Here is a 23554-nt window from a genome sequence, read left to right as displayed (position 1 = left end):
GGGGAAGGTTTAAGTGGGTGGGGTGAGGGGAAGGTTTGAGTGTGTGGGGTGAGGGGGAAGGTTTGAGTGTGTGGGGTGAGGGGGAAGGTTTGAGTGTGTGGGGGTAAGGGGGAAGGTTTGAGTCTGCGGGGTGAGGGGGAAGGTTTGAGTGTGTGGGGTGAGGGGGAAGGTTTGAGTGTGTGGGATGAGGAGGAAGGTTTAAGTGTGTGGGGTGAGGGGGAAGGTTTGAGTGTGTGGGGTGAGGGGGAAGGTTTGAGTGTGTGGGGTGAGGGGGAAGGTTTGAGTGTGTGGGGTGAGGAGGAAGGTTTGAGTGTGTGGGGTGAGGGGGAAGGTTTGAGTGTGTGGGGTGAGGGGGAAGGTTTGAGTGTGTGGGGTGAGGGGGAAGGTTTGAGTGTGTGGGGTGAGGGGGAAGGTTTGAGTGTGTGGGGTGAGGGGGAAGGTTTGAGTGTGTGGGGTGAGGGGGATGGTTTGAGTGTGTGGGGTGAGGGGAGATTTGAATGGTTCGGTGTGGGGGAAGATTTGAGTGGGTTGGGTGCGGGGGAAGGTTTGAGTATGTTGGTTGAGGGGGAAGGTTTGAGTGTGTGTGGGGAGGTTTGAGTGTGTGGGGTGTGGGGGAAGGTTTGAGTGTGTGGGGTGTGGGGGAAGGTTTCAGTGTGTGGGGTGAGGGGGAAGGTTTGAGTGTGGGGGATGATGAGGGTGGTTTGAGTGGTTAGGTGCAGGGGAAGATTTGAGTGTGTGGGGTGTGGAGGAAGGTTTGAGTGGGTGGAGTGAGGGGGGGGAAGGTTTGAGTGTGTGAAGTGAGGGGGGGAGGTTTGAGTGGTAAGATGCGGGGAAGGTTTGTGTGGGTGGGATGAGGGGGAAGGTTCAAATGTGTGGAGTGAAGGGGAAGGTTTGAGTGGGTTGGGTGAGGGGGAAGGTTTGAGTGGGTTGGGTGAGGGGGAAGGTTTGAGTGGGTTGGGTGCGCGGGAAGGTTTGAGTGGGTTGGGTGCGGGGGAAGGTTTGTGTGGGTTGGGTGCGGGGGAAGGTTTGAGTGGGTTGGGTGTGGGGGAAGGTTTGAGTGGGTTGGGTGTGGGGGAAGGTTTGAGTGGGTTGGGTGTGGGGGAAGGTTTGAGTGGGTTGGGTGCAGTGGAAGGTTTGAGTGGGTTGGTTGCGGGGGAAGGTTTGAGTGGGTTGGGTGAGGGGGAAGGTTTGGGTGGGTTGGGTGAGGGGGAAGGTTTGAGTGGGTTGGGTGAGGGGAAGGTTTGAGTGGGCTGGGTGCAGGGGAAGGTTTGAGTGGGTTGGGTGCGCGGGAAGGTTTGAGTGGGTTGGGTGAGGGGAAGGTTTGAGTGGGTTGGGTGAGGGGGAAGGTTTGAGTGGGTTGAGTGCGGGGGAAGGTTTGAGTGGGTTGGGTGCGGGGGAAGGTTTGAGTGGGTTGGGTGCGGGGGAAGGTTTGAGTGGGTTGGGTGAGGGGAAGGTTTGAGTGGGTTGAGTGCGGGGGAAGGTTTGAGTGGGTTGGGTGCGGGGGAAGGTTTGAGTGGGTTGGTTGCGGGGGAAGGTTTGAGTGGGTTGGGTGCGGGGGAAGGTTTGAGTGGGTTGGTTGCGGGGGAAGGTTTGAGTGGGTTGGTTGCGGGGGAAGGTTTGAGTGGGTTGGGTGAGGGGGAAGGTTTGAGTGGGTTGAGTGCGGGGGAAGGTTTGAGTGGGTTGGGTGCGGGGGAAGGTTTGAGTGGGTAGGGTGCGGGGGAAGGTTTGAGTGGGTTGGGTGCGGGGGAAGGTTTGAGTGGGTTGGGTGCGGGGGAAGGTTTGAGTGGGTTGAGTGCGGGGGAAGGTTTGAGTGGGTTGGGTGAGCAGGAAGGTTTGAGTGGGTTGGGTGAGGGGGAAGGTTTGAGTGGGTTGGGTGAGGGGGAAGGTTTGAGTGGGTTGGGTGAGGGGGAAGGTTTGAGTGGGTTGAGTGCGGGGGAAGGTTTGGGTGGGTTGGGTGCGGGGGAAGGTTTGAGTGGGTTGGTTGCGGGGGAAGGTTTGAGTGGGTTGGGTGTGGGGGAAGGCTTGAGTGGGTAGGGTGCGGGGGAAGGTTTGAGTGGGTTGGGTGCGGGGGAAGGTTTGAGTGGGTTGAGTGCGGGGGAAGGTTTGAGTGGGTTGGGTTAGCAGGAAGGTTTGAGTGGGTGGGGTGAGCAGGAAGGTTTGAGTGGGTTGAGTGCGGGGGAAGGTTTGAGTGGGTTGAGTGCGGGGGAAGGTTTGAGTGGGTCGGGTGTGGGGGAAGGTTTGAGTGGGTAGGGTGCGGGGGAAGGTTTGAGTGGGTTGAGTGCGGGGGAAGGTTTGAGTGGGTTGGGTGAGCAGGAAGGTTTGAGTGGGTTGAGTGTGGGGGAAGGTTTGAGTGGGTTGAGTGCGGGGGAAGATTTGAGTGGGTTGGGTGAGCAGGAAGGTTTGAGTGGGTTGAGTGTGGTGGAAGGTTTGAGTGGGTTGAGTGCGGGGGAAGGTTTGAGTGGGTTGGGTGAGCAGGAAGGTTTGAGTGGGTGGGGTGAGCAGGAAGGTTTGAGTGGGTTGGGTTGAGGGCGGAAACAGGAAGGGGTGGACGCCGGACGGACATGGAGTTTGACGGGATGGGGGTGAGGAGGGATATAAAGTGGAGGGATGCTGATTCCAAATTCCCAAATTGAACCAACGGAGATAAATATTGTTACGGATCGCGGTTTAGATGTTATGATGGGCCGAGCGGATGGTCCAACCGCGACCGTTACAGGATCCCCAATTGGCCCGATTCCACCCGACGTTGACCAGATCGCACCACAGATATTCAATCGGGAAACCTCTAAAGCGACCGAAAGAGAAGGAAAAAAGAGAAGAAGACAGAGTTCGGAGGAAGAACAGATTTATTATACACACACAAGCAAAAAGGAGCAATCAAGTTTATTTACAACACATAAGACGCAGGTCACACAGTGAAAATACTAGCTTATACAGACTTAACCCAGGGACAGAACAAACAAAACAAACTCACGTACACAAGAAGGGTGGAAAGGCAGGAGGTGGATGGCTGGAGGGAGAGGAAGGTCCAAGGGGGTCCTGCAGCACAACCGGCGTGTTTAGCAGCCGCCGTTCCTTCACGGCCCTGCTCCAAACCGCCGTTCAGGCCCCCAAGCTGCTGTTGTGGCTGCTGTGGACGTCGCGTGCTTTGCCAGGCCTTGTCCGACTCGTCTGGTCCAAACCCTCAACTCTTTCTTGGTCCACTCACTCTTTACCACCGACTCCTCACCGCAACCAACTGACCACCACCACCGACTCCTCACCGCAACCAACGCAACCAACTGACCACCGACTCCACTGACTGACTACTGACGACCAACTCACGACTCACTCACTTGCTTCTTGCGTGCGCGCCTTTTATAGCGCCTCCAGCGATCAAGCCGCCGGCCTTCCTGACACGCCCATCGGTGTGCTCACCTCGGCCCTGGTTGGTCACGCGACCCTCTCGCTCCGCCCTTGATGACGACGGGCAGGCACGCCCCTCTTCCCCTCTATGACGAGGTGGAGACACGCCTTTCTTCTCCGACCCTGCCTCGTGGTCAATGGCGGTTATTGGAGGGGAGGTAATTGGCAATCGAGGGTTGGCAATCACGAGAGGGGATGTAAAAGGAAATGGAGATTTTGGGGATGGGAATGAAAGGGGATCTATTCTCTTTCACTGGTGCAATGGAGTACTTCAATTAATGGGAGACACAGCCTTACCCTAAAACACAGAATAAGAGATAACTATCAAACAGGGGTATTCTATTTTTTGGCTGACGTGTATGCTTGTGGACTAATTATGGGATGCCCTTTCACCTTTACACAGCTCCGGAGGTAGGGGGGCGCAGAATAAACAATAATAATAATAATACAGCACACAATCAAAAAAATACAGTCCTCATCTCCGCAACACTGCACCCTCCTCCTCTTAGGCACGTCCCGGGCCGACAACTTTTATTTAGTGTGACACGTAGGTGTAGTTCCGTCTACTTTTAACCTGACCCTGAGTGCGACAGTTTTAAAACATAAATAAATGTGTCCCGCTGCTCCATTGCACCCTGCCTAACAGACTTACGCCCACAGTTAACCGAATTGCGGAATGGTCTTCAAACTATACACTGACGGTGGGGAGCATTATTTACAATGACGCTATTTTTATTTACAAAACTAACCCAGGACCTGTGATTGTTCTTTCTGGGGGGGAGAGACAGTCTGCTCTGCATCGACGCACCATGAAAGCACCCAAAAACGCACCAATACAAGCACCCTCAAGCACCAATCGGTGCACAGTCATCACTGTTCATGAATAAAAATAACCAAACAACCCCTAACCCTGCAGGTGATCTCTTGCTCTTCGGCTCCCTCTGCTGGCTATTATTATGTCTTCCAGTTGTTGTCATTCTCTTTTGCTTTTCTTACTGGCGGCCTATTTGAACTGAAAAATGCACCCAATGTGTCCTTTTTATTTGATTTTATTTATGGCCCACAGGGCCGACTACGTGTGGTTCACCTGTGGGGCATCGGTGCCCTGTGGCCAAGGTCCGCCAGCAAGATTTCAGGCCCTCATGGCCGGTTCCAGCAGAGGGGCCATGCCCCAACCCATGGGGTCCATAAGTGGTGCTCGGCCACAGGCATGTGGTCCATAATGTGGTGCATCGATGCAGACAGCTGGTTCTGGGAATTTCGGGCGCACAATGGCCGACCCACGCACGCTCCCCTCGGCGCCCCATGGCGCACAGGTCATGTGGGAGACAAAAAGAGACAATTGAGCGAGGGGTAAGGTCACAAGGGTACACATCAATAAGGCAATGCAAGGCGAAATGCGTACGGAGGGCGAAGTGAGAAAGCTCGTCCCTACCGTACGTCACCCCCCTGTCGCCTACACTACCCTTGCCCTTACCCCATATGTACAAAATCTACCCATTTACAAATTCGTCACTACTGTCACGTCTCCCCATATTTCCTCTATACCAAATTCGTCGCCACAATCCCTCTACTTCAAAATTTGCCATCACCAAATTCATCATCAATCCTCATAAGGAGGGAGAGATGGAACATCAAAGCACAATGTCACACCCATGTCATGATGCGTCTCACAATCCAAACATTTGCATCATAAAAAATAATCAAAACATGGCATGGTGTGGAGTACCTGTCACCTCAGGTGAGTGGATGCAGATGGTGCGAGGAGATCCTTCATCCTAACTATCCTCTAAATGATTTTAACACACTTTACACTACCCGGGGTCTCTCCCTGCCAATCCATTGGCCATCTTACACTATGGGTTCTAAAAACCAATTCCCATTGACCAAACTGTGGTGCTTCTCAATTTGGGGTCTCACTCCCCCGATTCATCTCCCGGTGCCCTCGCACAATTTCTGGGCTGCGACGTGTAGCTCTCCCAGCAGGTCTACCCACCTGCACACCTCCACCACTGTAGTTGCCACCCGAGCTTACCTAGCTCCTCACCCTAACCTAACTAACTGGGGAAAGCCCCTCCTGGCTCTGTCACCCCACTCGGTGCCCTCTGGCACTGGGCTACCCGGGTCCGTCCTCCGGATCCTCGGGCCCCATCCACAACAACTACTACCGGCTCCCAGAGCCCACCTGCGGCCTCACCTGGCCGACATCCTCACAGTGGTGGAGTGCCCAAACCAACTACACACACTAACAGGCTACACGCCCAGCCATTTCCACAACACTAATGCACCCATCCACAATACCATTCTTTCACCCGCACCACAGATGCCAATATCCAACCACAATTTACCTGTACCCTCTACCTAACACTTACACTACCCGCCCCGGGTATCCGTGATGGGGGTCCACTCTTCCCCCATTCACACCTTCGCACCATCCACTCCACTCCACAGTTTTCCACCATACTCACTCCACGACCATCCATTCCAATACTCCATACCATTTATTCCATACACCTGTCCTCCATTCACCTGTCGTTGCACACCTGTGCAATCATACCTGGTGCCACCTGCACCCTCCTCCTCTTCCTGGACCAGTTGGTCAACACAACACACATCACCATCACTCACTCATACACTGCTCCACACACCTGTTCAGTTGCACACCTGTGCAATCACACCTGTTCAATCTTCAAACACACGGCATCATCTCAGCTAACTACTCCCCTCTGAAACTTGCGCTTCCCTGTCGTCCATTTAAACTATTGCGCTCCCACGTCATTATCATCCACGCTAATCTACCTGCGTCCCCTCTACAGGTATCAGTCACTATCTAAACCTTAACGTCACCTAATGTCATCTTCGCTAGATCCCTATCAATATAACCTAACCCACCCGGGCTAGTTTTCACTGCCATACACCCCATAATCTATAGCGCATTTGCCCCCCCCCCCCCCCCCTGTGAGGGATGGTGGATTTGCCATCCCACCACATCGGGGAGGTCCTATCAATTTCGCTCGTCCAAATCCAACAAATCAAAAATTTGCCATTTACTGCTAATCACCGCACCAATCATCAAATTTCGCCTTTTTTTCTAATTTCGGGGCCAAAACACTATCCTCATCACCCGTCTACTTATTAGATCCGCTCGGTGCGCCAATTCCCTTCTAAAGCTCGGCTTCGTACAGCCGAGCAATCAACGCGGGTTCTTTTGTGCCAGCGGCTGGATACGTCCCGCATTCGGGGCAGGGACGGGGGCTTACCCGGGCCGAGATCCCACGCACCACCTCGGCGTGGAGCCATCCAATGTCCCGATCTCGACCTGCCGGTACGTCTCAACAAAAAGTGGTCGCCATGACGACCCTTCCTATTGAGCTGCCCGCTCCGCCTAGTGGAGCACGGACGCGGCCGTTCCAAGCGAGGCCCAGCGTGGATCGCGTACGGCGGTCCTTTCGAACCCGCCGTGGCTCGGATCCCCGCTGGTTCTCGCGGCACGCGAAGCCCGGCACGCACCGAGGGCCCGATTCGGCTATAAGTCGCTCTAACCGCTAACCCGGTTACCATCGACGCCTCCCCTGGATGCTTACACGCATACGCTACCCCTTTCTTGCTCATACCTCCAGCTGTTCCCATGCTCCTCGTACCTTTCCTTACACACCTCGGTACACTCATTCCGCTCACCGACTTGGTCACACACCTGACCACCGAACACCTTGGCACACATTCGTCGCTCGCACACCTCACCAACACACCTCTTCGCGCCCCTTCCTCGGTCACCTCCTCTGTGACAACCACAGGTGTGCTCTTACTCGCACACCCAATCACGTGCCTCACGACCAACTCAAGTGTGCATTCCCACACACGCTCTACCATTCCAGGTGTGCATCCTTCCATTCCAGGTGTACATCCTCGCTCACCTGTCACAACCAACTCACGCTCCATGTCACTCTCCCTACTTTCACCACCACTCTTGACAACGCACTCACCCTTACTCCCGACAGCGCACTCTTTCCTCATGCACCTGTCCGTTACACACCTTTCTCGCGCATCCTCTTGCGCACACTCTTCCGTTACATCCTCTGTAACTCTCACCACAGGCGTGCATTCTCCTTCACTCTTGACAGCGCACTCTTTCCCCATGCACCTGTCCGTTATACACCTTTCTCACGCATCCTCTTGCGCACACTCTTTCGTTACTTCCTCCATAACACTTACCACACCGCGCTTCCATGTACCCCCTCGCACACGCGCTTCGACCAACTCACTCTTGACGGCACACTCACTTCTCGGCGTGCACTTTTTCCTCACACACCCCATGGTCGGACATTCTCACACACCTCTTTTTTCGCACACCAGACCTGTCGCACACTTCACCAACGGCCTCTCACGAACACCCGGATCCATAGCAACCCCCAAGCCGACTGAAGCTTTCCTCACATCATATACATTGCCGAATATTTCGCCACTCACCTTGGCACCTCGTCTCCGCACCTCTTTTGCCACCTGCAAACTCTTTATTTGGTCAGTGAGCATCACATTATGAGTTGAGCACCGACCTTGCACATATTCCATCACCTCCTCCTGGATTTCTCTTTTAGTTTCTGTCCGTCTCTTCTTAATTTCACTCACCTCTTCTTCCACTTCCTCTAATTTTTGCTTCACCTCTTTTATTTCCCGGTGCATCTCCTCAAGTTCGTCGTCTAAGGCTACCGTGACCGTCTCTATGTGCATCCTCACCTCTCGGTCCTTCGTCTCCATTATCTCTGTCACCTCGTCCACCCTCATTGTCAGTTCCTCACGTACCATCTGACATTGCCTCTGTGTCGCTATTAATTCGTTTTTAATTTCTTTTTGTGTCGCCTTTAACCCTCCGAGTACTGCAGTGTTCCTTTGAACCTGCTCCACTAACTCCGTTTGTCCCTCCGTCAGCTGTTCCACCTCCTCTGTCAGACCCTCTATTCCCCCCTGTAACCTAGCCGTATTATTTCTCACCTCTTTCTCCATACGCTTCTCACCTCGCTTTACCTCCTCGCATAGCCCCGAAACCTCCTCACTTACACCTCGTCGTATCTCCTCCATCTCTTTTGTAGATGCCACCCTCATCTGTCCCAATTCATCCCTCTGAGCATCCAGTTTACTTTCTAACCCGATTTGCACCTCCTCTATCTGGTTTCCCATTCGTTTGATTTCCCTGGCAGATTGTTCCCCTATTTCCCGCAATTTGTCCTCCATCCTATTTTCTAACCCCATTAACCCATTTTTAACCTCTTTTATCCCGTTGTCTAACCCCTCAAAATTTTTGTCTAACTTCCCAAATTTCTTGTCTAACCACTCACCGGTACCCCTCGCTTCGTCCCTCATTACCCCCCAATTGCTCATTCTGAGCCTCCATTTTTGCTTCTAGCCTGTCCATGCTGTCGTTCTTTTTCTGTACTTCTGCCATAAAATGGGCCATGAAGGCTCGCATGTACCCTGGCATCTCTGGCTCGGCTGCCGCGACCACGGGCGCGGCTAAATTTGGTGCCGCAATAACCATGTGCGCGAGGACGCCATCTTGTGCGTCTGATACCCCCTCAACCGCCTCCTCATTGCTCTCCTCCTCCCTTTCTTCCCCTAAGTCCTGGGTTACCCCTAACCCGTCTATCTCCCCCACCGACATCCGATCGCCTTGATTGTCCATGGCGCGATCTCAAAATTCGGGTTTTATAAAACAACGCAATTTCGGCAGCTCGTAATTTTGACCAAAAATTTTTTTTCTCCACGTTTTAAAAATTTGGTTCGGGCTTCGAATCCCACTCCTGACACCAATTGTTACGGATCGCGGTTTAGATGTTATGATGGGCCGAGCGTATGGTCCAACCGCGACCGTTACAGGATCCCCAATTGGCCCGATTCCACCCGACGTTGACCAGATCGCACCACAGATATTCAATCGGGAAACCTCTAAAGCGACCGAAAGAGAAGGAAAAAAGAGAAGAAGACAGAGTTCGGAGGAAGAACAGATTTATTATACACACACAAGCAAAAAGGAGCAATCAAGTTTATTTACAACACATAAGACGCAGGTGACACAGTGAAAATACTAGCTTATACAGACTTAATTAACCCAGGGCCAGAACAAACAAAACAAACTCACGTACACAAGAAGGGTGGAAAGGCAGGAGGTGGATGGCTGGAGGGAGAGGAAGGTCCAAGGGGGTCCTGCAGCACAACCGGCGCGTTTAGCAGTCGCCGTTCCTTCACGGCCCTGCTCCAAACCGCCGTTCAGGCCCCCAAGCTGCTGTTGTGGCTGCTGTGGACGTCGCGTGCTTTGCCAGGCCTTGTCCGACTCGTCTGGTCCAAACCCTCAACTCTTTCTTAGTCCACTCACTCTTTACCACCGACTCCTCACCGCAACCAACGCAACCAACTGACCACCACCACCGACTCCTCACCGCAACCAACGCAACCAACTGACCACCGACTCCACTGACTGACTACTGACGACCAACTCACGACTCACTCACTTGCTTCTTGCGTGCGCGCCTTTTATAGCGCCTCCAGCGATCAAGCCGCCGGCCTTCCTGACACGCCCATCGGTGTGCTCACCTCGGCCCTGGTTGGTCACGCGACCCTCTCGCTCCGCCCTTGATGACGATGGGCGGGCACGCCCCTCTTCCCCTCTATGACGAGGTGGAGACACGCCTTTCTTCTCCGACTCTGCCTCGTGGTCAATGGCGGTTATTGGAGGGGAGGTAATTGGCAATCGAGGGTTGGCAATCACGAGAGGGGATGTAAAAGGAAATGGAGATTTTGGGGATGGGAATGAAAGGGGATCTATTCTCTTTCACTGGTGCAATGGAGTACTTCAATTAATGGGAGACACAGCCTTACCCTAAAACACAGAATAAGAGATAACTATCAAACAGGGGTATTCTATTTTTTGGCTGACGTGTATGCTTGTGGACTAATTATGGGATGCCCTTTCACCTTTACACAGCTCCGGAGGTAGGGGGGCGCAGAATAAACAATAATAATAATAATACAGCACACAATCAAAAAAATACAGTCCTCATCTCCGCAACAATATCATAGGATGGGAGGTAATAATTTTTGTTGCAGGCATGGAGAAGGGTGGAGGGCGCTTAACTAACCAAACGCTTAACTGACAAACCGTTTTGGAAAATCATCGTTGTGAAGAAGTAGAAGAGGAATATATCTTGGTGAAGAAGAACATGTGGAACAACGTACTCCTGACCGAGAAATAAGGAAAGTGGAGCATTAAAAATGATTTTAAAGGAAAAAGGAAGAAACATTTATTTGCAATAAAGATTTAGTTTGGTGATATTTTGAAAGGGGGTGGGGGAGGGGAGAGAATGAAGTACAGGTAGAAGGAAATTCAACTTGATTGAGACGGTTGTGGAGTGGAAAAATGAAGTATTTTTGTTTCTTTTTATTTTTTTTAAGCGAGGAGGGGAAATAGGATAACGTTGAGGTAAAAGTAAAATATTTGGGAAGAAAGAAGGAAAACGAGCACAAGAGATATAATTTTCACAGCTGCTATCCGAGGAGCGGCTCAAGTAGGCCTTGAACAACACGAAAACAAATTCGACAAACACAGAACAACAAGGTACGATATTGGACGGGATCTAACAGCAACACGGGGACGAAGATATCGCAGAAAAACTGGTTCGGAAAACTTCGTTTTAATGAGGTTGAAATGACAGCTGCAGATTTCCACCAACACGTGGGGAAATCCTCAAACCGAAAGGGAATTATTCTATGGCCCTCGACTGGGGCCAGTTGTTGAGATCAACAGTGATGTTGTTGAGTAGTGATGTTGAGATCAATATCTACAGTTGAGTGCTCTGGGTTAACTCTATTAATATGCTTTTTAAAATTTTGTTATATCACTATCAGGCTGTCAATCCTCAGGTCGGACTACCAATATGGCCTAGATCGGTGTTTCTCAGTCGGATTTTTCAGACGACCCACCCGTCCTGGTATTTGGTCACCGTGACCCCCTGTTGGGTTCCACAAGGGTGGGAAAAAAAAAAGAAGACACGAATGGGGATTTTGAAAAAACCCACTTTACTGAGAAAATACTGGGTTTATTCAAGTGGAGGGTTTTAACCAAGGTGGGGAAAATAGTGCCTACCCTGATTACAGGAGTAAAACTAGAATGGCACTCGGTAGAGCGCGTTCCTCCGCCAGGCTGAACAGATGATGTTTTGTATACCACTGATGGGCCAGCTCTGGATCCAGACCTGAACCAAAATCGAATTGGCTTGTCCTGGGATGGACGTTAACCAACTCATCTATCTAGATTTGTTGTAATCCACCCACAACTTTTTTGAAATATCATACTATGCATATAGGTTTTGACCCCATTTCTCAATGGTGAAGAATCACTTTAAAAAAATTATTTAATCACTTCGAAACATCTTGTATCTGGATCTGTATTCGAATCTTCACAAAAATCGAATCGATTCGTCCTTTTCACACACCCAACCTCTCCACCAAGATTCTTATAATCCGTCCACAACTTTTTGAGATATCGTGCTATATATCGTTTTTGGTCCAATCTCACAATGGTGAAGAATCGCTAAAAAAATTCTCTGATCCGTAACCAAATTCGAATCTTCACCAAAATTAATTCAATTCTTCCTGGTCACACACCATCATAACAAACTAACAATTTTTCCTCATAACAAACACAGGGTGAAAACATAACCTCCATCCACCTTCAGTACAACAACAACAACATGCATTTTAAGGCCATTTTCCCTGCTAGAGCGGGGTTAGCCTTGCGGTCCCCATGACAATCTTCTCCATTTTGCCCTATTTTCTACATCTCTCCTTGTTAACCCCCTTGCCCGCATTTCTTCTTCCACCATCTTTACCCAAGTCTTTCTCGGTCTTCCCCATCCTCTACTTCCTTCTACATTCATTTCCATCACTCTTCTCAACCAGTCACTTTCATCCTTCCTCAGCACATGACCAAACCATCTCAACCTACTCCTCTTCACAGCATCAATCACAGGCAATATTCCCATCATCTTTCGCAATTCATCATTTGTCTTCCTCTCTCTCAACGATACTCCACACATCCGTCGAACCATTCGCATTTCCACCCTTTCCAGCCTTCGTTGCTGCTCTACGTTCATTACCCATGTCTGGCTCCCATAAATCATAACACTTCTCACACATGCATTTTACACATTTCCCTTCAGCTTCAACGACACTCCCCTCCTCATCAGCACGCCACTCAGTTCCCGAAACTTCTTCCATGCACATCTCACTCGAGCAACCGTTGCCGAGTCTGATCCACCTTCTCCATTCAGCATGTCTCCGAGGTAGCAAAATGTTTTCACACCTTCCATCTTCATGCCGTCTCCAAGATCCAACTCAACATTTCCTCCATCTGCAGCTCCCTCTGTGCACACCTTACATTTGAATGTAGCTGCCACACTTGTTAATGACCCTCTCAGACCACTACATTTTTTATGAACCCACTCAGTGCACATTGTACATTGAATGGAGTTCACTCCGACACCTTTCCTGCACACAGCACACGGCCACTTCCCAGTTCTTTCCACCTCACCACATGCTTTACCACTTGCCATCACCGTCGTCTTTCCGATATTCACCTTCAGACCTTTTGTCTCCATACATTCCTTCCACTTGTTCATCTTTTCCTTCCGTCCATCCATACTTTCCGCAATCAACACCAGATCATCTGCATACAACAAATCCCACGGTAAACCCTCCTTTACGTTCTGAGCCAGCACCTCCATCACAGCTACAAATAGTAGTGGACTTAGTACCGACCCCTGATGCACTCCCACCTTCACCTCAAACTCACCACTGTTCCCGTCCTTCGTCCTTACAGCTGTGCGCGCTCTTTTGTACATTGCCATCACTACTCTGATCAACCATTCCTCCACTCCTAACTTCCTCAATGCCCATGTCAATACTTCACGTGGAACCCTATCGAATGCTTTCTCCAGATCAACAAACCCAAGAAACAAGTTCTTCCTCTTCTCCATGTACTTCTCCTGCAACTGCCTCACAATAAAGAGCGCGTCTGTCGTTCCTCTTCCTGGCATAAATCCAAACTGCATTTCGTCGTTCTTCACCTTCTTCCTTATCCTCCTCTCCAACACCCTTTCCAATACCTTCATTCCATGCTCCAATAACTTTATCGCTCGATACGAGCCACAGTCCAGAGGGTCACCTTTCCCCTTGTATAGATGGACGAGGGTACTCAGTTCCCAATCCACTGGAATGCGGCCTTCTTTCACCACCAGATTACAGATCTCTGTCATTCTCTTCACATTGTCATTCTTCACCTTCAGTGGTGGAGATAAAAAGGTTGGAACCTGGGCCATTTATATTTCCTTTTTGCACGTGTCAATTGGGGGACTAGTCTTACTTGGCGAACATCGTATCTCGCTCTCGACATTAATGAGTCTGTTTCTGGCTTTTGCTTTGATCACCACCAAGATTGAGAACGCAGGTTCACCAATGTAAGTCACTAGGACTTGTGTAACTACCTAGCGCAGACATCTTGCGACCCCCGTGGAAACCCACTCGCAGCCCCCTTGGGGGTCATGACCCACTGTTTGAAAAACACTGGCCTAGAGGTACGTGCACTCAACTCTAAGCTGTTTAGCCTGGGTTCTAATCCTGACTGATATATAAACTGTCATCCTGGTGTTTCACAGGCAGGGTGATTCATCAATGTGTGTGCTGTCCCTGGGATGGACGTTAATCAGGCGTCCTGTCTGCCAGCATTCGTCGGTGGACGTTAAAGATCCCACGGTGTCCTTCATGAAGAGTAGGCGAGCTATCGCTGGCACCATTAACAGATTCCAAAATTCCAGCCCTAACCAACAGAGGACACTGCATCAGCAGCACAGCTATGCCCTCAGCCAATGATGATACCCCGCAGCCTTGTGCTGCATACAAATGAAAAACGATGTCCTCAAGTCCTTTTTCTTTAATTGTCTTGCATTTACTTTGTGGACAACCAGGTTCCCCATTGAATATTCACGATGTTATTGAGAGTGGCCTTGATTCAGGCAAATGTATTTATCCAAGCTAATTGTGACATTTTATAACCAAACGATATGCCACGTGCCGATTAATTTTTTGCTGCATTCAAAAGAGTTTAGGATTATTGAGATATCATTTTACAGCTGTCACAAACCAAGGTTCTGTAATAGATTGATGTCTAACTGGGAGTTAGTCAAGTGTGGTCCAAATGCAAGTTTGTTAACAGAAAAAACACAAAGACACACTCTAATATGACAATACAGCACCATACAAAGCAAAGGCTGACTGGCTTCTTCCTCTCCACCAACACCCTCCTTCCTTCACCAACTTTATCATCTTTTATATTCTCACTCCAAAACTCATGAGAACTCCTCCCTTAGAATATAAATTACTCATTATATTGGTCCCCTACCTGTCCGCCCCTTTGTCCCTCTCACCTGTGATTTTCTGCATTTTTACCAGATGGTTCCATATTCGGAAGCCACTAGCATTTACTCGTCACACACGAGATCGTTCCATACCTGGAAGCTGCTTGAAATTGTCAAATTATACTTTAGTTTACATTTACAAACAAGAAAGAGCAATCGCAGATTGCAAACCCTCGCCAGGATGTATTTTCAGTGGTTTTTAAGGCTTTTGTGTGTTAAGTGTTAAAACAAATATGGCGGCCGAACCACGTGGCCGATGATGTCATCATTATTTCTTTTCTTCACTAATTTATTCTTAGATTATGCTCAAGAAATTTCATCTTGATTGGATGAAGTTTTGTACTCGTCAAATTATGACGTCATAATAGAGGCACCTATGAGATCATCATTAACAGATGTTATTCCACATGGAGAGTTCTTTACAATGAGCCATGTCTCAATTTTTTCTATGCAGTGCTTTCAGAGATATAGAGGTGCAAATGTTTTCAGTTTTTCAATGATGGCGGCCGAACCACGTGACCGATGACGTCATCATTTTTTTCCTCCACCAGTTTATGCCGACATGGCGCTCAAGAAATTGCATCTTGATTGGATGAAGTTTTGTACTTGTCGAATTATGACGTCATAATGGAGGCACCTATGACATCATCATTACCATATTTTATTCCCCATGGAGAGTCCTTTACAATGAGCCATGTCTCAATTTTTTCTATTTAGCGCTTTTGGAGATATACAGGTGCAATTTTTTTTGGTTTTTCCAAGATGGCGGCCGAACCACGTGACATATGACGTCATAATTATCATTTAAAATATATACAGGTGGAGGTGCACCTATGGTGCAAATTTCCTGTCAATCGGACCAACGGTTGCAGAGAAAATCATATTTATTGTGTGCGGACAAACAGACAAACAAACGGACTCAAATGCAATACCCTCTCCTCAGGCGAGGGCAACTGGTGTCTCACTGCAATAAACATTATAAAATGCTTGATAAATAAGCAATTCGTTCTTCAACGAATCGTAAGTGTACCACAGAACCTCAATACATCATTTCATAAAATGGGTCGTAAACAATTTGCGATGGAAGCACCCTTTACTGATCGCCATAACCCGTTTGCCCACACAGGCGCCGATCCAGCAATTTGCTGACAAGCTGAGTGGGTACTTTGTTCCTTTCATTGTGTTTCTGGCACTGATAACATTGAGTACGTGGATGCTTGTCGGCTACCTGGACTTCTCCATCGTGCAGAAGTATTTCCCGGTCAGTGAATGTGCACCTCATCTTGCCTTTTTTTTCCCCCTCACCACTCTGTTTCGTTAACTTGGTTTGGCACAGTTAGCTTTGGAGTGGTAATTTGTGATCGTTTTTAATATGGCGCTTGGTGTTATTCTACAGAAGGCATTCGATGGCGATGATTCTCGCTTGGAGGCACTCTTGCGACTTAGCTTTCAGACAGCCATCACTGTACTCTGCATCGCGTGTCCCTGCTCACTGGGCCTCGCCACACCCACGGCTGTAATGGTGGGCACTGGGGTTGGTGCTCAGCTTGGGGTTCTCATCAAGGGTGGAGAACCCTTGGAGATGACTCAGAAGGTGTGTGCCATGATGTGCTCGATACAAATGTTTGACCCTTAAAATCATCAAGAACAATTAATTTGTAATGGTAGATTACTTTTAAAAGGCCTTGCAATTATCCTATAGTATTTCTGGCAGATAGAGAGATTATCCTATAGGGGGGCGGAGGAGGGGGAATGCCTCTGGATTCCCTGATAGTCAGGGCCCTTAGGGATATTTTGGTTCAAATTCTTCCAAAAGCATCAAATTTGGCACAGATGTTGCCCATGCCATACTCTTTCGATTTTTGACGGGCGCCAAGGGCGGTATGATCCGGGGACCATACCGGTCCATCCCGCCATGTCACCTGACCTATGACGTCATAATTAGGATATGCATCCAATCACATGGCGTACTATAAGTGGTCAAAGTTCAAAATGAATCGATCGAAAAATGAAGGCAGGGATCCATTTTTAAGGTTTTCATTAAATCCAATATGGCCGCCAGGTCACATGACCTATGACGTCATATTTATGACATTTATACAATCATGTATACATGAACCCGGATCATGATCGCACAAAAATTAAACACAAGAATATGGCATACAGTTCATAAAACATCAAAATCCGTACCTTTGTAATTAGACTGATGAACTGCATATGCCTGAAAATTAGGAAATGGACATGTAAATATTTCCTCTAATTGTCAAAAATAAGGTCAGAGTTCGATTACCCAACCCAGAAACATAAAATGGTGAACCTCGCATAAATCTTGACAAAAAAACTCAAAAACCGACATGTTTGACTCAAAAATGGCCTTTAAGATGACCTTGAGGGTTGACCTTGACCTCGAATCATCAAAATAACATCATAATTGGATTCCTCGACCTCGAAAACCCCTGAAAAGTGGTATCATACATGATTCCAACCCTTTTGGTTATTTAACTGATTTTCCTCTAATCCGGGTGGCGGCCATTTAGTATTTCGCCAATATGGGGCCCCCGGGGGGGGGGGGGCGCCCGTCTTGGCGCCCGTCAAAAATCGAAAGAGTATGGCATGGGCAACATCTGGGCTAAATTTGGTGCTTTTGGAAGAATTTGAACCAAACGGCCCCAAAATATCCCTAAGGGCCCTGACTATGAGAAAAACCGGCCGTGACCATTACACCCCCCCCCCCCCCCCCCATTTGTGCAGGCGTGAGCACCCGAGAGTGAGCCAAGCAGGTTTGATGATCACAGCTTCTTTTGTTTCGCCCATTCTCACCACACCCGGGTCTGTGGCAGGTGAAGACAATCGTGTTTGATAAAACTGGAACAATCACCGAAGGCTCACCGCGCATTACAGATTTGAAGCAACTGTCAGGAGAAACGCACATCCCTCGTGAACTGTTTCTTGCAGCCGTCGGCACTGCGGAATCGGCCAGTGAGCACCCACTGGGAGTCGCTGTTGTCAAGTACTGTCGGCAGGTGAGACCTTGACTGTGTGCAATCTTATTTATTAACAGATCAAACATGTTTTTATTTTACTGACTACTATTCTCATTTTGAGTTTTAGTTTCCGAAGTTTAAATTTTGGTTTTTTTTTTTTCTAAGTTTAATCTCAAAACACTTTACGAAGAAGGAAGTGGTAAGAAAAATGTTATAAAATTAAGCAAAAACAACCTTTTATATAGAAATTTTAAGACTAAATTTAACATAATCATTTAAAGGGGAATTTGTAAACAATATTTGATGAGGCTGTACAAATTTTAAGAGGCTACGAGTTCTACAGTAAATAGGCAACTATCGGGGATGCCTCATCGCAGTGGTTGTACCTCCCCACTGCAAGTCGGGAGCCAATTCATTCCCACTCTTCCCTGCTGCCCGGATCTGTTAGGGTAGTGCAGCCATAGTCAGAGTGCTGATCGGTCCCCATTGACAGGCGCACTCCCTCTTGTCTCTCTCTCACTCTCATGGCCCTGATTTCACAATGGCGGGGGTACATCGTCTTGGATGTGGGTGATCTCTGGGTCGCTCCTGGAAGTATACAACAAAAACAACAGACATTTTAAGGCCATTTTCCCTGCAAGAGCGGCGGTTAGCCTTGCGGTCCCCATGACAATCTTCTCCATTTTGCCCTATTTTCTGCATCTCCCCTTGTTCCTTGCCCGGATTTCTTCTTCCACCATCTTTAGCCAAGTCTTTCTCGGTCTTCCCCGTCCTCTACTTACTTCTACATTCATTCCCATCACTCTTCTCAACCAGTCACTTTCATCCTTCCTCAACACATGACCAAACCATCTCAACCTGTTCCTCTTCACAGCATCAATCACAGGCTCTATTCCCATCATCTTTCGCAATTCATCATTTGTCTTCCTCTCTCTCAACGATACTCCGCACATCCACCAAACCATTCGCATTTCCACCCTTTCCAGCCTTCGTTGCTGCTCTACGTTCATTACCCACGCTCCTGGAAGTATACAATACAATAAAGATTTTAAATGTTGTCGAACTTTCTTTTTCGGACGTTTAGCGAAATGTTGCCTGGAACACGTGTCTCCGATAGCTGTCCAGAGCGTGCTTCTCCACTAGCTGCCCCGAGTGGATGTCTCAGCTAGTTGCCCGGAATAGGCCCTATTTCAGGAGCAGGCCAACTCCCCATTACAGTATAGTCCCTGTCATTTCATGCTATTGTCAAATATGTAGGTCTATATTATTTTCTTTTGTGGCGGTACAATTCTTGTATCAAGTGTCCTTCACACCTTTGCTTAGGAACTTGGCACAGAGAGAGTTGGTTCGTGTTCTGATTTTCACTACGTCCCGGGCTGTGGTATTCGCTGCCTTGTGAGCAACCTGGAGGCTGCTTTGTCTTCAGCATCAAACACGGAGGAGGCTCGAAATGCTCGGAACCTCGCACAGAACTCTAAACAACCACGCTCAAGCCCAGAAATAATTGGCGACCCGCAGGGTGAGGAGCCTCAAGATGATTATTTTGCTTATAAATTACTTGTATTGCTGAATACCAATCATCAGAATCCTTAATCCAATTTGATGGAAATGTTTATGCATTGGGCCCGTAGCCCCTTATTGGGACAGTTCTACTGGCGTGTGGACATTTCACTTATTTTTATCTCCAGTCCCAGGCCAATCCAATTTGGTCCTGTTGTGTTGTTCACACCAGGTGAAGTGATGAAGAGATCGACGCAACATACTGTTTTCATTGGTAACCGTGAGTGGATGAAACGAAATGGCCTCATCATCCCACAAGATGTGAACGATGAGTTAAAACGCGATGAATATGCTGCAAAGACTGCTGTGTTCGTCTCAATCGACGGTACGGTTTTTGCTTTTGTCACTTTCGTAAAAGCTTTACACCTTATCTCTGCTATCCTGTCATAAATCCTGCACTGTAGCACTTGTTTTGAACTCAACTGGACTACCATCCAGTTGAGTTCATCACATACTAAACCCTCCGGCGTCCGTCGTCTGCCGTCGTCGCCGTCGTCGTCTGTCGTCTGTTGTCCGTTAAGTTTTCGACGTTAACACTCCAGCGTCCACAAATATCAACCGATTCTGATCAAACTTGACGTGCAGCATCCTTACCCCAAGGACCAGGTTGGTATTACAGTTCAGCCCGATCCGTTGAAAAATGGTGGACTTAGGCGACCATTTTGTTTTTGGTCATGAAAACGACGTTAACACTCTAGCGTCCACAAATATTAACAGATTTTGATCAAACTTAGAATGTTTAACCCTTACCACACAAGGTAGGTTGCTATTGCATTCCAACCCGATCCGTCACAAAATGGCCGCCATATTGTTTTCAGCTCCGAAACGTCGTTAAGACTTTAACGTCCACGGATATTTATGGATTTTGATCAAACTTGGTGTGTGAGACTCTTACCACACAAGGTAGGTTGCTATTTTAGTCAAATCTAGTACAGACTACTGACCTACTTTAAAGTTGTCCAGTCAGTTCAGTTGAGTTCTGCTTCCCTGGAAGCTCTAGTTTTACTTGTTGTCTGTCACAGGCTGTGCTGTTGCTCCACATATCACCAAACTAGTGTTCACTGGGAAAATGGAATGTTTTAACTGGGTCAAAAAATGTTTTCATTTTGTGAAAATAACTCTGAGTGAATTAAAACAAAATCTTTTTCTGATACATTTTGCATTCGCACTTTTCCATAAATATTAGTTGTGTGGAAAAAAAAAAAAAAGTGACTATGTTCAGAAATCTTTGTATTCACAGTCGAGACTCGTGGAATATCTGGTACACTTAACAGATCAGGACATAACAGGATGCGAAATAAACAGTGGAGTGAGGGGGGAAACACCAACAGTAGAGTAGAAGGCCAAGGTATAGGCAGACTTGGACAAACATAAGGTATGGGGAGGAATGGGGACAAGAGAGGATGCATGGGGTAGACAAGATAATGCATGGGGTGGAGAAGATGGATACAGAAAGAAACTCTAAGGAGGGAAAACTGGAAATTGGGCTGGAGGAGGGATTGGAGAGGGAGGGAGGGACAGTTAATGAGGGCATAGAATATCATGGTTTTGGATTGGGCATGACCTAAGATGGTGGTTAACAGCTGTCTTGAAAATCTGGAGGGAAGAAGGAGATTGAAGAGAATGTGGAAGTTGGTACGACAGACAGGAAAAAAAATAGGAACGAATGAGTGGAGGTGGGCATTGATCATGGATTTACCAGAAGGGAGGTTGATGTGGTGGACTGTGTGTGCCCTGCAGAAACCTGAGGGGTGGGGGTGAAGGGAGGGCTGGGGACAAAGCATGGAAAGAGCAGAGGGTTCAAGACCAGAAAGGAGGCGGTAGAAGAAAGCGAGACTAAAGTCCTGTCGGTGATGGCGAAGTGATAGGCCCATATAATCTGCTTCATTGATGGAGATTTCACTAGTCTTAAAGGCCTTGGTTTCCATGGCATAAAGCTGAGCAAGGTGTGAGGCAGGGGAGCCAGCTCAGAAGGGAGAGCAGTGCTCCATCAAGCTGCAGATGTAGGCCTTGATGGTGGATAGACGTTCAACTGTGCCAAGTAATGACTTTGTACGATGGAGGATGCCCTGTCGGTGGTTGGCTTTGGAGGTCAACTTTAAAAGGTGGTTTTCCCAAGAAAGATCATGGCTGATAGTGAGACAAAGGCGTTTCAATGACTCGACCTCCTCAAGAGGATTGTTAAGAAAGTTGATGGGAGGGTTTGCCAGACAGTCCTTTTGGAGATAGTGAGTGTGTGATTTGTCAGGATTGAAAGAGATATTCCAAGTGTTAGACCAGCTTGTGATTTTTGTCAAGACAAAAGTCAAGAAGATCTTTGAATGATAAATACCCCTTCACCACAACCACCCCCATTCCTAGTCTATTTTGCTATTTCTATGCCTCCACCGACGAAGTCACTGGAGGCATTATGTTTTTGGGTTGTCCATTTGTCCGTCCATAAGTTTTCGTTACCACGGTAACTTAACTGTTGAAGGGATCGAAGTCAAACTTGATACAAGATCTGTGTGTGTGTGTGCGCGTGCGTGCATGCAATGTACAAATTGGGAGTCAGTTTGGGATGGAGGAGTTCCTGGAATATATTATTATTATTAAAAGATGGATGTTTTCAATTCCTGTCTGATAAGCTTAAACAATTCTATCCTCTGATTTTTGTTTCCCTGAAATGCTTTGCTATAGTTGTGCTATGAGGGGGCCTCTTACGGAGGTTACACTTTTGCACACTCGGTTGCAGGATTGCAGCAACCTTTGCACATTTATTTTCGCATTCCCACTATTGGCTCAGATGATATCTCTTTGTGATGATGATCATTGGTCAGTCACACACATGTGCCACTCTTGTCTCTTGTTTTAATTTTCGAGTTTGAATCGAGATCTAGGCGTTCCTTACTGCTCACACTTCGAACAGCTATTTTAACCGTTTACCCAGGTGTACATCAATATCCTTGCTATGATTATGCTCCCGAAATAGTTTATATTTCTTTGAGAAATCAGCAAATAAATTTCATTGCTTGAAACAGTTACTGAACTGTTTCCAAAATGATAGTCATTTCTGCAATGTGATTGTGCGTGTGCAGGAGAACTCCGCGGGGTACTGACCATCGCTGATGCTGTGAAACCAGAGGCCTCACTGGCTGTCTTTACCTTGCAACAGAAGGGACTTGATGTTGTACTTATGACTGGGGATAACCGCGTAACTGCACATGCCATTGCCACAGAGGTAATCTCGGTGAAATACCAAGTAACATGGAAAAGTTTTTCACAAACACGTCATTGGTTGCAAAATGCCATGATAAAGGCCCTCCAATGGAAATATTTCAAAAGAAAGCAATTTTGAAGCCACACTCACTCAATGTGTATCGAAGGTGTTTATTGGCAGGTGTAAGAGGCTGAACTGCTCATGACATTTAGTGGAACTTTTTGGATTCCAGGTCGGAATCCGGAAAGTATTTGCGGAGGTATTACCATCACACAAGGTCGCCAAGATAGAACAGTTGCAGAAGAGTGGTGGTCGTGTGGCCATGGTGGGTGATGGAGTTAATGATTCCCCGGCTTTAGCTCGTGCAGATGTGGGCATCTCCATGGGCGCTGGCACCGATGTAGCCATTGAGGCCGCAGGAGTGGTACTCATTCGGGTGAGATCCGACCTCCTCCCTTCATCTACTTCCCTTCTCATTTTATTGTTTGTCCCTTTGTAATGTCTGTACCCCTTTCCTTCTTTTCTTCTGTTATTATTCCTTCTCTCATAGTCCCTTTGTCACGCTCCTATGGCTCATTCTTTATTCCTGCAAATATTCGTGTAAATGTGTTCTCATGCCCCTTCACGCTGACATTTTTGATATACACACTCCAGAACGACCTTATGGATGTGGTGACGGCCATCGACCTTTCCAAACAGACTGTGAGGCGGATCCGAATAAACTTCGTCTTTGCGCTGCTGTACAACCTCATCGGCATCCCCATCGCTGCTGGTATCCAAATACGTTATTGCACCTCAACTTATCTTTATCATAAAAACCCCATATTCATAAAAATTCCTTCGATGTGCATGCACTTTGAATCATTAGCTTGGCAAGACCAACTGGCCTGCAATGTGTGAAGTTACAAGAATCAAATGAATTACCATTCCTTCATTTGCAACAG

At 48.0% G+C, this 23554-nt stretch overlaps 1 protein-coding gene across 6 annotated transcripts in view; it reads left to right on the top strand.

Annotated features, from left to right (window-relative positions):
• Window positions 1–23554, top strand: part of ATP7B (ATPase copper transporting beta) — a 74746-nt gene that overhangs the window by 34454 nt on the left and 16738 nt on the right. For all 6 annotated transcript variants that reach the window (XM_078768220.1, XM_068135601.2, XM_068135603.2 and 3 more), the window contains 8 exons: window positions 15994–16128; window positions 16264–16461; window positions 17708–17890; window positions 19175–19370; window positions 19584–19736; window positions 22489–22631; window positions 22843–23046; window positions 23265–23382. In XM_078768220.1, coding sequence (XP_078624346.1) covers window positions 15994–16128; window positions 16264–16461; window positions 17708–17890; window positions 19175–19370; window positions 19584–19736; window positions 22489–22631; window positions 22843–23046; window positions 23265–23382 — 1330 coding nt within the window. The remainder of the gene's footprint in view (window positions 1–15993; window positions 16129–16263; window positions 16462–17707; window positions 17891–19174; window positions 19371–19583; window positions 19737–22488; window positions 22632–22842; window positions 23047–23264; window positions 23383–23554) is intronic.

This window comes from Myxine glutinosa, chromosome 14 (genome assembly GCF_964187855.1).
Source record: "Myxine glutinosa chromosome 14, kmMyxGlut1.1, whole genome shotgun sequence".
Lineage (NCBI taxonomy): Eukaryota > Metazoa > Chordata > Myxini > Myxiniformes > Myxinidae > Myxine > Myxine glutinosa.
The sequence above is the reverse complement of the archived record's forward strand: the minus strand, read 5'-3'. Positions and strand labels throughout refer to the sequence as shown.